The sequence below is a fragment of the Nomascus leucogenys genome, chromosome 5, assembly GCF_006542625.1.
Source record: "Nomascus leucogenys isolate Asia chromosome 5, Asia_NLE_v1, whole genome shotgun sequence".
Taxonomy (NCBI): domain Eukaryota; kingdom Metazoa; phylum Chordata; class Mammalia; order Primates; family Hylobatidae; genus Nomascus; species Nomascus leucogenys.
The window spans coordinates 74,193,601-74,209,346 of record NC_044385.1 but is presented as its reverse complement, the minus strand read 5'-3'; the positions used below and the strand labels follow the sequence as shown (position 1 = coordinate 74,209,346).

The 15,746-nt window shown below is 39.0% G+C and overlaps 1 protein-coding gene across 2 annotated transcripts in view; it reads left to right on the top strand.

Annotated features, from left to right (window-relative positions):
- The first annotated feature begins 682 nt into the window (after positions 1 to 682).
- The window catches only part of SUCLA2 (succinate-CoA ligase ADP-forming beta subunit), a 60,017-nt gene continuing 44,953 nt past the window's right edge, over positions 683 to 15,746 (top strand). The window contains exons 1-4 of one of the 2 annotated variants that reach the window (XM_030813375.1): positions 683 to 852; positions 5,015 to 5,195; positions 13,059 to 13,158; positions 13,333 to 13,495. In XM_030813375.1, the coding sequence (XP_030669235.1) occupies positions 763 to 852; positions 5,015 to 5,195; positions 13,059 to 13,158; positions 13,333 to 13,495 (534 nt within the window). In that variant the 5' untranslated portion in view covers positions 683 to 762. Of the gene's footprint in view, positions 853 to 1,010; positions 1,143 to 5,014; positions 5,196 to 13,058; positions 13,159 to 13,332; positions 13,496 to 15,746 lie in introns of those variants that run through there. The other variant, XM_030813376.1, reaches the window with a different exon arrangement.

The following is a 15,746-nucleotide window of genomic DNA, read 5'->3' as shown; positions in this document are numbered from 1 at the left end:
CCCACCTTAACTGAGCGATTAACCTTGTGAAATTCCTTCTCCTGGCTCAGAACCTCCCCCACTGAGCACCTTGTGACCCCCGCCCCTGCCCATAAGAGAAAAACCCCCTTTGACTGTAATTTTCCACTACCCATCCAAATCCTATAAAACAGCCCCACCCCTATCTCCCTTTGCTGACTCTCTTTTCAGACTCAGCCCGCCTGCACCCAGTTAAAATAAACAGCCTTATTGCTCACACAAAGCCTGTTTGGTGGTCTCTTCACACGAATGTGCGTGACACCGATCATCTCTTTGAGCATCACAAGCGCGTGACACCGACCATCTTCTCTTTGGGCATTACAAGTGGTTTTATTCATTGCTGTAGCCCAAGGGCTTAAGGCTGTTTAGCATGAAGTAGACACTGGGTAATCATTTCTTGAATGAAACCCATTTTACAGATGAGGCAACTGAGGCTGAGAGAAGTTAAGATCACACAAGTGGCGGCGCTGGCCACCTTTACATTGCAATTCACTAGGAAGTGTTCAGGTTGCTTTCTGACCGCAGGGCAGATATTGGGGCTGCGGTGCCCAGTTGCAAAGGTCAAAGCTTGCTCCGCGCCCGCCAGGGAGCTGGTCTAGCAGCTGCAGTGTTAACCCGAGGCCCCGCCCCCAAAGGGTGGGGCGAAGCGGGGCGTAGGTGAACGCTGCAGAGAGGCTGCGCCTTGGGCGGCCTATCGCCTGTGCGCCTGCGCGCGGCGCCCAGGGGACGGGGTCCGACTCAGAAATGGCGGCTTCCATATTCTACGGCCGGCTGGTGGCCGTCGCCACCCTTCGGAACCACCGGCCTCGGACAGCCCAGCGGGCCGCTGCTCAGGTAATGCCTTCCAGCCCGCTGTCATCTCGAGGGTCGGCAGGAGAAAGGGTGAGGTGTGAGGGGTCCCGTGGCCTGACTCGGGGTCACTTCGCCGGCAGTGACATTTTCTGGGTGCCCTGCAAGGCCCTCGGGCGACTTGCCCGGGAGTGCTGCTCGCCAGGACTACGAGCGAGCCCATGTTTGCGCCGCTCTGCCTCAGCCCTTAGTCCGTGAGGATCCCCGGCGGCCCGGCCGTGGCTGCTCCTGCAGTTTCTGAGGGATGGGCGGGAGCAGGTGGGCTCTGAGTGGAGGTGAGGGGGTCAGGACAGTTTCTGCTGCCATTCCGGTGTCTGGCACGGTGGGCTGAGACTTGCGCGGCCCCTCTTTGGGCAGGGGGGAATGCCCTTCAAATATACTTTTGTGTTTCTTGAGAGCTGTCATAGGTGGGAATGTCAGAGGACCAGCGGTGCTTGCTGACTTGCCTTTTGTGGGGCAAGGTAGGGAAGTTTCCCCTCTCCTCCAAGTAGTTGTATGCTCTTCTACTTGTTAATAGCAGTAATAAGATTATGTTTTCTACCTAACCAGTTGGAGAGGTAAGAAAATAATCTTTTGTATAGCCTTATTTCTGGATAGGCTATAGCGTAATAGTTACTGGCTTTGTTTTGAATATTTGATGTGTGCCAGGTAATGTGCTAAGCGCTTTACGTGTAGTCTCTCAGGTTTTTCAGCAACTGTGAGGAAGTCATTCAATACCTGCATCATTGTTGAACATATTATGATTAAGAGAAGAAGTAATTTGGACTAGGTCATATAGAAGGTAAGATCAAAGCTCAGATTTAATCCCAGAGCTGTCTGGTTCTAAAGCCGTGTACTTGAGTAGGCTCCACAACTTCGAAAACGAACATCTTCCTTCCAACTTTGACAACAAAAAACTGTGGAAGGGCATTATTGATGTCCTAAGTCAATTCCAGAGTTTTGGGTTTTTATCTGAAGTAACTCTTCATACATGTCATAGTATGAATTGATTAGGCCCTCCCGCCCCTTCCTTTTTTTTTTTTTTTTTTTTAATTTTAATTGAAGTTGGTCATACTTTCAGCCTATGGGTAGTGAGTTCTGTGAGTTTGCTTCCCAATAGAAGAAATGACTTTTTGGCCTTGAACTTCCTTCTTATGAATCTTACAAGAGTGCTGTTTAGTTTTTAGAAAATGGGGAATTTAGTGACAAATACGTTTTCATTCTAGTCAAAATCTTTATCTTTTTGGAAGTTCATTTAAAAGCTTTCATTTCTCCATATGGAAATTTCCAATATTATTTTCTTTATAACAGTTGCTCTCTTCTACCCTGGTATTAAGAAATGCAGCTCTAGAGTTTGGAAGAACCTTAGTCTAACCCTTTGCTTTTGTAGATGAGGACATAGAAGTACGGAGTCTTAAGAAACTTGTTCAAGGTCACACATTTAATTTAGCAATTTGTTTTCCGCATTTTTTTTTTTTTCCTTGAGACGGAGTCTTGCTCTGTCGCCCAGGCTGGGGTGCAGTGGCGTGATCTTGGCTCACTGCAAGCTCCGCCTCCCGGGTTCATGCCATTCTCCTGCCTCAGCCTCCCTAGTAGCTGGGACTACAGGCGCCTGCCAGCACGTCTGGCTAATTTTTTGTATTTTTAGTAAAGACAGGGTTTCACCGTGTTAGCCAGGACGGTCTCGATCTCCTGACCTCGTGATCCGCCCGCCTCGGCCTCCCAAAGTGCTGGGATTACAAGCTTAAGCCATCGCGCCTGGCCTGTTTTAAACATTTTTTTAAGTTCTCTGACCCTCCTCCAATTTCTTGGTATCTTTAGCCTAGTGTATCTTCGTTGAAAATAGATATTTCAGCATATGTCTTTAAGAATAAGGACATTCTTCCAAATAACAATGATCATACTTAGAAATTCAACATTGCTGTAACATGAGTATATATAGTTTAGATTCAGATTTTTCTAGTTGTCCCCAAAGTGTTCTTTATAGACATTAGATTTTTTTAAAATTTAAACTGGGATCAGACCTTAATGACATTTTCTCTAATCCAACTAACCAATTAGGTGCCACCTAGTGACATATGCTAGTGACCTAGTGCTCTTATATGTATTGCAGTTGTTTATTTACATGCCTGTGAATTCTGTGGCTGGGACCCAGGTGTCTTTATTCTTTTAGCGTCCCTAGCCCACTGTCTAGTTCATAGTCATCAAAAAGAATATTTGAGTGTATGACTATTTTTGCCAGGCTAATGCTAGTTACTCCCCTACCCACTTATTTTTATTATTATTTTGAGGTACAATTTATGTACAGTAAGATGTACAGCTTAAGTGGATAGCTAGATTAATTTTTATGTATGTATTCACCTGTGTAACCATTGTCTGCATCAAGATATACAATGTTTCCAGCTCTCAGAAGGCTCTCGTGTCTTCTGTCTTATCAATACTCCCTGACAGAAGGTACAACCAATTATGACTTCTGTCACCATAGGCTAATTTTGACTGGTTTTGAACGCTATAAAAATAAATCATGTAAGTATATATTCTTGTTTCTGGCTTCTTTCCCTCTACATTATGTTTGTGAGATTAATCCATTGATGTGTGAACCATAGCACTTTTTTTCTTTTTATTTCTCTGTAGTATACTATTATATACATATACCACAGTTTATCCATTCTCCTGTTGATGGGCAATCAGCTAATTTCTGTTTTCTGTCTGTTATAAATAAGCCTGCTCTAGACACTCTAGACATTTTTATGTGTGCCTTTTGATAGATGTAAGGACTAATTTCTATTGATATATACCCAGGAATGGGATTTCTGAGTCAGAAGGTGGAGGTATACTAAACAGTAGTTTGAGAGGTTGCTGGCCTTTTTTCTTTTCTTCCTTTTTTTTTTTTTTTTAAACTTATTTGTTTTTTTAGACAGGGTCTTGCTCTATTGACCAAGCTGGAGCACAATGGTGAAATCACGGCTCACTGCAGTCTCAAACTCCTGAGCTGAAGCGATCCTCCTGCCTCAGTCTCAGGAGTAGCTGGGATTATAGGTGTGAGCCACTGTGCCTAGCTTGGTTGCTGACTTTTAATATTGAAGTGACACTAAATCAAGGAATTGAGCTACCTAGATCAAATGTTACCAAGGATTTTAGCTTGCTAAATGGATCAGAAATAAGTTGCTATTATATATGATTGATTTGTAAGACTAGTAGTTCTCGTAACTGTAGGGTTCTTAACAATCAACTGAGTGACTTGTTATGAATGCAGATTTCCTTGGGCCCAGTCCAGAGATTCTAATTTCGCAGTTGAGAATGGGTCTCAGGAATCTGCAGATTACAAGCAACCCAGTTAATTTTGAGGCAAAAGCTCATGAATCTACTTTAAGAAACAGATTGTTTATATGACCTCTTTAAATTTAATTCTTATGACATTGTGTGTTTCATATGAACCATGTTTCAGTATACTGCATTCTGTATTGAGATTATGGAAATGTGTGGATAACACTTAAATGTATGATTCCATTGACCAGTCATTGGGTACAGGCTGCCAGTGGGAAGGAGGTGTGACTTTGGGCAAGTAGGCTCCAGTGAGAGGACTTGGCTGAGAGCCGTCAGCAACCAGCACTCCCAGCAGCAGCAGCTGGGGCTATGAATGCCTTGGTCCTGAATGGGGAGTGCCGGGGGGATCTGGGAGCATACTACAACATCCACTACAGATGAAGCCATGGTTTTGAGTATCGAGTGTATGAAAGAGTAATGGTATCAAATCATTTTATTATTACATATCTAGTGCCAGGTGACTTGTTAGGTGCTGGAGGAATGGTAGAGAGAAGAAAATTGGGAAGGATTTTTGGTTTGGTGGAAAAGATAAGATTGGTTTTAGATCCGCTGAATTTGGCATTGAGGTAGAACTGCCCTGTAGATCATTGGAGATATGGTAGTAAAGCCGAAATCTAAAATAAGGAATAGAGACGATGAGGAAATAATGAAAATGACAGTGGTAACAGTGATATTTAGCTGATAGGCTAGCTTTTAGTTTTATGCTGTAATTCAGGTACTCTGAATATTGTACTTTGCTAATGTAATATAACAGTTTTGTTATAGTTATGAAGAACCAAGTAGTTAACAAGACTGACTGCCAAATCACTGTCATATATAAATATGTCCCCAATCTTTCTAGGTTCTGGGAAGTTCTGGATTGTTTAATAACCATGGACTCCAAGTACAGCAGCAACAGCAAAGGAATCTCTCACTACATGAATACATGAGTATGGAATTATTGCAAGAAGCTGGTGTCTCCGTTCCCAAAGGATATGTGGCAAAGTCACCAGATGAAGCTTATGCAATTGCCAAAAAATTAGGTACTAAATTAAGAAAAACTTTTGCCACCTTGACATGAGAGCTCTGAGAAGATTTGAAGTTTATTTTTGGTTTGATAACAACTTTTAGCTTTTTTTTTTTTAATACATCTTCTTTTCTTAAAATAGAAGGTAGAACTTTATTATTATTGAAATTCTAAAATTATTATTATTATTATGAGCTCCCATAGTGCCAGTGACGTGGGAGTCACTTACATTGGCATTAGGAAGCTGAAGTCCTGTTTTTAGTTGGAATATAATTATGGGAAAGGGAATTCTACTACTACTACTCTAACTACTCTGGAGCTTAAAGGATGGCAGTTGTGATGATTCTACAGGGAAATGGTGAAGGAAAATCTTAGCTGTTTATGTGCTTATAAGGAGAGGTCCGTGCTTCCCCCTCCATTTTTTTGTCATGAAAAATATGGAACCAAAGGGGAACAAAAAGTAGATTGCTAGAATGTAAACTCCACGAGAGCAGAGTTTCTTTTTCTTTTTCTTTTCTTTTTTTTTTTTTTTTTTTTTGAGAAGGAGTTTCATTCTTATCGCCCAGGTTGGAGTACAATGGTGCAATCCTGGCTCACTGCAATCTCCGCTTCCCGGGTTCAAGGGATTCTCCTGCCTCAGCCTCCCGAGTACCTGGTATTACAGGCACCCACCACCATGTCTGGGTAATTTTTTTGAATTTTTAGTAGAGACGGGTTTTCACTATGTTGGCCAGGCTGGTCTCGAACTCCTGACCTTGTGATCTGCCCACTTCAGCCTCCCAAAGTGCTGGGATTACAGGTGTGAGCCGCCACGCCCAATCCGAGTTTCTTTTTCTTATTTGTTCACTGATATATCCCAAAATCTTAGAAGAATGCCTGACACTTAGGTAATCAATAAATACTAAATTAATAAATATTAAATGAATTTAATAGTTGCCCATGTTTATTAGCAGATTCCTTTATTGATAACAGAAGCCTTAATAGCTTTTGTCAATTTGAATTAATCTCTTAATCAAAAAATAATTTTTGATTTCAGAAAATAAGCTTACATTTTTAAAGATTTAGCATGAAAACATAATGAGCTGATGTACTAGCTATACACTGCAGTTTCTTTTTGGCAGTATTTTAAATCCCACCAATTTTACGTAGATTAGCATAAATAATCTCTCTTCTATGTACATTTAATTAATATGGCTTTAAATATGATTTGGTGAATACTTTTATATTTTTTAAGAAAGATAAGGAACATTTTCGAAGTGTTTGAAATTTTAAAAGTATTCATCTTGGGTAGTACTTATTTGTCTCTAGAATGGATTTTTCTTTCAAAATTAAGGATATATACAAGTTCAGAAAACTGTCATATAAGCTATGTTTTTGAATGAGATGGCCATGATTTCCTTGACTTGGAAGCATGATTTTTCATTTATAGTTTTGTTGTTTTTATTGTTGTTAATCAGAAAAAATTATTTTAAATCATATTACAAGCAAACTTTTTATTAAGCAAAAGCTTTGTGTAAGTTCATACTAATTGTGGTGAAATTTTTGTTAATTAATGGTGACCTATAATTGGAACTTCTGCATGGTTAATGTTAATGGGCCCTGATATATATATAATTACATCAGTAAAACTGGTTTTCCCCTTGTTTCCAGATTTCAAAATTCCAAAAAAAAATTTTTTTAGAGATAGAGTCACTGTGTTGCCCAGGCTAGTCTGAAACTCTTGGGCTCAAGTGATCCTCCTACTTAGGCCTCTGAGTAGCTGGAACTACAGGCACATGCCACTGTATCTGTCTATTTTTGATTATTATAATTGGTTTCTTTAACTAGTTTTCCATATATTTTCTCATTAGTGAAATTCCATTGTTTTGTCAGAAAAAATAATTTGCATAGAAACCTTTTCATAAAATGAATAGGATTAATTCAGATGCCAATCTGTTTTGATTATGCCTTATAAAAACTTAATGGTTCTTAGGTACAGAAGAAAGAAATAATATGTGCAGGATAAACTGTAACTATGAGTATTTCTGGCAAGTTCTCTGGGACCAGAACTCACAAGTAATAAGAAGCAGGTAGGCAGCTCTGATTTTGAGCCCCTTGGAACAGATACCTTGTTCATTTAGAAAGTGTGTTTTTTGTCAAAGAATATTGCAAATGATGATGATAGTGTGGGAGGGAGACTAATAATTAACAAGGAAATTTAAATCTAGAGGAGCAGAAATGCTAGTTTTTAAAAGATAAATTTAGAAATTTCTATGAAAATATGGAGGACAATTTTGTGGGTTTTTTTTTTTGAGACGGAGTCTTGCTCTGTCGCCCAGGCTGGAGCGCAGTGGCGCAATCTCAGCTCACTGCAACCTCCTTCTCCCGGGTTCAAGCAATTCTCCTGCCTCAGCCTCCTGAGTAGCTGGGATTACAGGTGCCCGCCACCATGCCCAGCTAATTTTTGTATTTTTAGTAGAGACGGGGTTTCACCATGTTGGTCAGGCTAGTCTCGAACCCCTGACCTTGTGATCCACCCGCCTCGGTCTCCCAAAGTGCTGGGATTACAGGCGTGAGCCACCACGCCCGGCCTAATTTTGTGTTTTTAGTGAGTCATTGATAACAAAAGATAACGATCATGGGATCTAGTTGCACAAGGTGTAGAATGAGGGGCCTTAGAAATACACCTGGTTTTGTTCATCTAGCTAGCAATTCCCAGTGCTGATTTTTCATTACTTCAGGGTGATTTTTGCTTTTTGAATTTCTGTAAAATTCATAAAATGCTAATTTTCATTTCATAAAAACTCTTTTTTTTTTCGAGATGGAGTTTCGCTCTTGTTGCCCAGGCTGGAGTGCAATGGCGCCATCTCGGCTCAACGCAACTTCCGCCTTCTGAGTTCAAGTAACCTCCGCCTCCTGGGTTCAAGCGATTCTCCTGCCTCAGCCTCCCGAGTAGCTTGGATTATAGGCATGTGCCACCACCCCGGCTAATTTTGTATTTTTAGTAGAGACAGGGTTTCTCCATGTTGGTCAGGCTGGTCTTGAACTCCCGACCTCAGGTGATCCACCTGCCTCAGCCTCCCAAAGTGCTGGGATGACAGATGTGAGCCACCATGCCCGGCCTTCATAAAGACTCTTAACTCAGCTCTTTACTCAACAAGTAATATAATAGAGCATAAATGCTTTACAGGTGTGCCAAACTATTGTTTCTTCCCAGTCCTGTGGTGGCAGGAGAAGTTGAGTTAGCATGGGGTTTGGGGCCACTGAGCCTCTTTACCCAGTATTTCCTACCATGTCCATGATTTTCTGTTTGTGTGATGATGTGAAAAAAGTTGTGAGGCACTGTCCTGGAGGCAAGTTTTGCCTGTTGTGAATAATTGAGGTTAGGAATGGAGGAATGGTTAGAAAGAAATCTAATTTTAATATTTTAAAAGACTATATGAGTCCCCAAAATGAAGGTTGGTGAGCTTGAAGATCATGAAGTTTCTGGAATAGATTATCAAAGGGATGGTTGTTAGCACAGATAAATGTAGTAGATATTATTTGGGGTCAGTTCTGAGAGCAAATTATCTCTAACAGTTCATAGTTCAAGGAAATATGATTTTAGTAAGGATTTGGCAGAATGTTTGTTGTTTTGTTTCTGAGACAGTGTCTTGTTCTGTCACCTAGGCTGGAGTGCAGTGGTGTGATCATGACTCATTGCAGCTTCGACCTCCTAGGCTCAAGTGACTTCTCCCATCTCAGCCTGCTGAGTAGCTGGGACTATAGGTGTGCTCCACCATGCCTGGCTAATTTTTATAGTTTTTCTTGAGATGGGGTTTCACCATGTTGCCCAGGCAGGTCTCAAACTCTGGGGCTCAAGCCATCCACCCACCCTTGGCTTCCCAAAGTGCTGGGACTACAGGCGTGAGCTACTGCGCCTGGGCACAGATTTGGCAGAATTTTTATAATTTCCCTATTGACTATAGAAAGATAGTTTGGCTTCTAGTATATTTAAGGTGGAATCCCTATCTGGTTGAATAGATACACGTAAAGGGTGCTGATTAATGAATGTCAGCCTGGAGGGAGATTTCTAATGGCATATAATAGGACTTTACCTTCTTTCTTTCTTTTAAATATTTATTAGTTGGATACCTGTATACAAGGAATGCTTAAAATGTTTGTGAGTGACTAAAGGTAGGTGGGATAGTGATTGTGTTTTAGAGAGACAGTCTTGGGATCCAAAAAAGATCTTGTCTGACTAGAGCAAAGTGCCAAATGTAGTAAGACTGCAGGCTCTATGAGGGCAGGAGAGGTCTCACTCACTGTTGTATCTACAATGCTAGCACAGTGTCTGGTATGTAGATGAACCTGTTGAGTGAATTAATGGAATTGAATAAAATGTTTGTTTCGACCAGTTGTCCTCAGACTTCTCTTCTTATCCTTCTTCCGTTCTTGATAGTTGATGAGACTTTATTTCATGAATTTTTTTTTTTTTTTGCTTTCGTTGTGAAGGGCTTTTTTTTTTAGAAGGAACTTTTGAAGAATCATCTTTTGCCCTTAAAGACTTTATATTCCTAAAGAAAGGAAATTGACACTTTGCGGGGAAGAGAAGAACCTTCTGTCTTGCAAAGTGTTTTTGAAAAAATAGAGCTTCATTACTCTTACTTAATAGGTCAGTGTGTTAAGTTCCCAGTTTAATGAATAGGAATGATTGAATTTAGCTCAGTAAAGCACAGTGTACTATGACCATTTTTTATATTACATTTGCACGGTTTGCATTGTAGTTCTCTTCTTTGGATATAAACAAATATTTTTTCTTTGGATATAAACAAATATTTAAAGTGCTAGAAAACCAGGAATTGACAGGTAAACAGAAACAGGTGGAATAAATAGTGGCTGCTCCCTTCCGTTTGGGCACAAACTCTCTAATTTGCCACGGTTCAGAGACTACCTGTAGTATTCTCAATAAGAACGTTATTGTTGGTTTTAAGGAAATTTCTAAGTTGTTTCTATTCGTTACCTAATAGTAGTTGTGATACACTTGTGAGTAGTAGAGACAGGCTAATTGAAAAGGGTTTGTCTTATCTAAACAAGATACTTTTTCTAATCATCTCTAGTTGTAGTACTGTGCACCCAGTTTTTCCTGTTCAGAGTTTTTGTAAGAGCAGTGAAAAGTCTAGATTTATAAGAATTCTGTTCACATTTTTAAATGTTCCTTTTTTTCAACATTCAGCAAAATATTATGTGCTAGGAACTCTCCCAGACGTTTGTTAACATCTATGAATACAACAAAAATACTCTGCCCTCCTGGGCCTCTTTTCTGGTGGGGAAGCAAAACAACAAATGATATATGTAAGAGAATTACGTATGTACGAAGATGATGAATTCTATGGCGGAAAGAAGTAGTGGGTAAGGGGGACTGGTCACAGGTGGGCAGGTTAGTGGGGTAAGCTTCATGGGCAACATGAGATTTAAAGAGAAACTTGAAGGATCGGGGGCTTTTCCCACATGGATACCTGGAAGTATTCTAGGCAGAGGGTGCGTTAGAGCCAAGTCCTGAAGGCAGGAACATGCCCAGGAATGGTGAGGGGATTAGTGCAGTTGGAACAGAGTAAGCAACAAGGAGGGCCTAGGAGATGAAAAGGGTAGAGAGTATTATAGGGTATAGAGGGTATTATAGGGTCTTCTAGGCCATTGTAAGCACTTTGGCATTTAACTGAGACTGGCATTCAGTGCGAGGTTTTAAGTAGAGGAATGGTGTGCCTGCTTTGGCTGCTGCCTTGAGAATATTCTGTGGGGGACAAAGGTCATATAGTTAAGAGATAGTGATGGTTGGGATCAGAGTCTAAACTGCAGGTGATGAGGAATGGTGAAGATTCTGGATAAATTTGAAGATGGAACCAGTGTGATTTCCTGGCTGAATGGAAGTGGGGTTTGAGAAAGACAAGTTTTTTAAACACTGTCTTGGCTGACTATGCATAGGGTCATCATCTGGTTTAAATAGCATGCATTTCTGATGAAGGCTTACATCAGTAATTTTCTAAATGTTCTTTTAAAATAATTGTTAATGTGTAAACTCTAGGTTATTTTTGTTTGGTTTCAAACTCCATTTCTTACCTCATTGATTTGGTTGGTTCATCTGATTAGGTGGGAGCTTCCTGTCATTCTGCTTGATAAATGCATCGTGGAGTGACATCCTAGTTGTAGAGGACCCTACTTCAGTCTGTTCAAATCCATGTTTATGGAGTAGTTGTTATATCTCAGAGACTGCCTTGTGCCTTTAGCCCTGATCTCAAAGGTTAATTATTTTGCCATAATATATAGTTGGTGCCACCCTGCCAGTATGGGCAAAATGCTATGAGAGGCAAAATGAGGAGGCTCTGAAATTCTGCCTGTCTGGTACACAGAGAATGCCTTTCTAAGAGGTATTACTCTTATTTTTTAACTGATACATAACATTTTTGGGGTACATGTTATGTTTTGTTACATGCATAGAGTGTGTAGTGATCAATTCAGGGCATTTAGGATACCCATCACCCAGAGCATTTACTCTTTTGAGACAGCCTTGCTCTGTCCTCCAGGCTGGAGTGCAATGGCACAATCTTGGCCCACTGCAACCTCCGCCTCCCGGGTTCAGATGATTCTTGTGCCTCAGCCTCCCAAGTAGCTGGTTTTACAGATGTGTACCACCATGCCTGGCTAATTTTTGTATTTTTAATAGAGATGAGATTTCGCCATGTTGGCTAGTCTGGTCTCGAACTCCTGGCCTCATGTGACCTGCCTGCTTCAGCCTCTCAAAGTGCTGGGATTACAGGAGTGAGTCACCGCACCCGGCCCATTTACTCTTGATCATGAATGATGAGTACTATCTAGGCTAAACAGCTAGTTTGCTGGTTTTCCACAGCAAATTAGAAAGCAAAGGAAAAGGGATAAATAGTAATCAGTCTACCTGATAAAGAAGAAAAATTCAGTCCATTTATTTAAAAATATGCATAAGCTTTGCAAGCATAGAATTCTGAAATCTTTTGATACAGATACCTTAATAACTCCTGATAGTACAACTCATGCAGTACTGCTCAATAATGTATTTTAATAGAACTTTCTGTTAGTGGGACAGTATAAATCAGTATCAATACTGGTAATGGTGATATCCCCCAAATCATGACATATTCCTGCTATAGCATATATAACTCAAATGTTCTCAGGACAGCAAGTTTACTTGTGAATAGAGAGGGAGGGAAGGGTTAGGAAGACATGAAATTCAATTTTGTACTTTTGATATTTTCCAAAGTTCTAGATGACACTTTCCAAAGTGTCAAGGAATGGTTAAATTATTTTCAGTTTACTTTAAGAAATGGTTTAATGTGGCCAGGCACGGTGGCTCACACCTGTAATCCCAGCACTTGCTCACACCTGTAATCCTAGCACTTTGGGAGGCCGAGGCAGGCAGATCACGAGGTCAGGAGATCAAGAACATCTTAGCTAACATGGTGAAACCCCGTCTCTACTAAAAATACAAAAAAATTAGCTGGGCATGGTGGCGGGTGCCTGTAGTCCCAGCTACTTGGGAGGCTGAGGCAGGAGAATGGCATGAACCTGGGAGGCGGAGCTTACAGTGAGCCGAGATCACGCCACTGCACTCCAGCCTGGGCAACAGAGTGAGACTCTGTTTCAAAAAAAAAAAAAAAAATGGTTTAATGTAAGTGACTAATTTTGAAAACTGTGGGTCTTTTAGACAGTGATTATTTTAGTGTTCTAATCTAGAAAATCTACATAAATAGAATGCCTCATTTTTGGACATTGTGAATAAATTAGGCTTGATTTAATAACACCTGTCAATATGTATGTTAAATAACAAAATACTGTGTCTGGCATGCTGCTCCATGCTTCATATTTAATAGAAGTGTTTTTCTTCTAGGTTCAAAAGATGTTGTGATAAAGGCACAGGTTTTAGCTGGTGGTAGAGGAAAAGGAACATTTGAAAGTGGCCTCAAAGGAGGAGTGAAGATAGTTTTCTCGTAAGTCGTATTTTTTAAGGAAAAATCATCCTTGTTAAAGATTAAAGATTACTTATTGAATTGATGAAAATACTGAAATTTAAATATTAGATGAGATAACATTTTGGCTATTATGTGGATTTGCTTTTTCTCAACTGTAGGAAAGAAAAATTTGAGTTCTTTTTCTTATTTTAGTCCAGAAGAAGCAAAAGCTGTTTCTTCACAAATGATTGGGAAAAAATTGTTTACCAAGCAAACGGGAGAAAAGGGCAGAATATGCAATCAAGTATTGGTCTGTGAGCGAAAATATCCCAGGAGAGAATACTACTTTGCAATAGCAATGGAAAGGTCATTTCAAGTGAGTAATTGTAGACATGATACATACAGGATAAATTTATGACATTTAATTTCAAAAGTTCATTATTGTTTCTATTTATGTGGGAAAGATTTTAAAAGTGCAAACTATGTTTGTATGTCATGAGCATGATATTTATGTCATTTAAAAAACAGCTTCGTTAATGCCATAAAATTTGATACATAATATCATGATCTTAAAATTATAGGAAAAATTCTGCTGTAATAAATTTCATGGGATTCTCAAATTGTTAATTCACTGAAAGCAGCTTAAATCATCTCTGGATCATCTCCAGATTGAGAAAATAATATCTAGCATAGTAAAATATTCTAATGAAAGAGAAAGTTGCTGAACCCACTAGAAGAATGTGTATCCGTTGCCTCATCTTCTGTTTTCTCAACTTCTTGGGTTTTTTGTTTTTTTTTAATAGTTTCTGGTTTGTTTCACTATATGATTCAATATTTGGTAAATTGAGGGATGACATTAAGTAGCAAACAATATGGTTTTAAGGAGTATTACATTAGCACAGCTCTCCTCTCTTTATGGAACCTAAAATGTTGAACATAAAGCTTCTGGTGAAGAGAAAATGCCTTTATAGACCTGGGTGCTTGGAAGAGAGCATTGATAATCATTTTATACTAGAATTATCTGTTTTTCGAGGGTATTAGGTTTTACAAGCTGAATCCGTGTGTTAACTAGCTTGTTTTTTGAAGCAACTGTGTATATTTGAAAGTCCCAGTATAGATTTGATGTAGAACATTAATTGTGTAGAATTTAGAGTAACAAAAATTTTAAGAGTCATGAAAATAATTTTCTTATGTAGAACAACTTTTTAAAAAACAGCAACTTTCTGTATTGTGATTTTTCTTACTTACAAGTAAATCTATTAATATTTGAATGATATAAGATGTCTTTTGCAACTTTTAATTTTTATAAGGAAGTATTTCTAAAGATATAACACTAGATGGTAGTAAAAATCCACTCAGAATATAAAATTAAGAAGCATTGTTTTATTCTTAAGTGATAGTCTATGTGATAGAATTTAGTTTGTAAGTTATTTTAAAAATCCCATGACAGTAACCTCATATGTTACCCAAAATTTACATAAATTATATTTTTACACATTCACTTATTTTCACTACATTTTATTTTTCTTTTCCTTGACATTACATATCAGCATCTGTCATTTTGTTAGTTATGTTTTTACTTTTTGTTATAGTAGCCAGAAACAAGGTATAAATATCTGGACGAATTGAGATAGGAGTTCTATCCATAGTAATTCATCTTTATTGTAGTAAAGGTAGGATACTGAATATGTATTATTAAAGATATGTTAAGGCATTTGGGAAAAGGATCAAATTTGAGTTCATCTTAAGAACTTGAATTTCCTGACAACTATTTAAGTCTTGTTGAGGATAAAATGTTTTTATTTTAATACATGATTAATAATAATACATGGTTATAATTCAGGTTAAAAATACCGTAGTACCAGTAAAACTATTTGACCGAAGACATTATAAATTATTTGATATTATCACATTAGACCAATGTGGAGTTGGTTGGTGTTACTTTTTGGGGTATAGCCATGTTTTTGGGAATCCCTGTGGACAGATAAAATTAGTCAGCTATTTAAACTACAGAGAGCACCTGTGATTGAGTTAATGTCCCATGCATGGGAATTAACTAATCATTAGAAATTGCTTTTGTTAAAATGGGGAAAGGATTTCCTATTTAATAAATGGTGCTGGGAGAACAGGCTAGCCATGCAGAAAATTGAAACTGAACCCCTTCCTGACACCATATACAAAAGTTAACTCAAGGTGGATTAAAGACTTAAATGTAAAACTCAAAACTATAAAAACTCTAGAAGGAAATCTAGGTAATACCATTCATTCAGGACATAGGTGCGGGCAAAGATTTCATGATGAAAACGCCAAAAGCAATTGCAGCAAAAGCAAAAATTGACAAATGGGATCTAATTAAGCTAAAGAGCTTCTGCACAGCAAAGGAAACTATCATCATAGTGAACACACAACCTGCAGAATGGGAGTAGATTTTTGCAATCTGTCCTTCTGACAAAGGTCTAATATCCAAAGTTTATGAGAAACTTAAAACAAATTTTCAAGAAAAAAAGCAAACAACCCCATTAAAAAGAGGGCAAAGTACATGAACAGACACTTCTCAAAAGAAGACACAGGCTGGGTATGGTGGCTCACGCCTGTAATCCCAGCACTTTGGGAGGCCAAAGTGGACG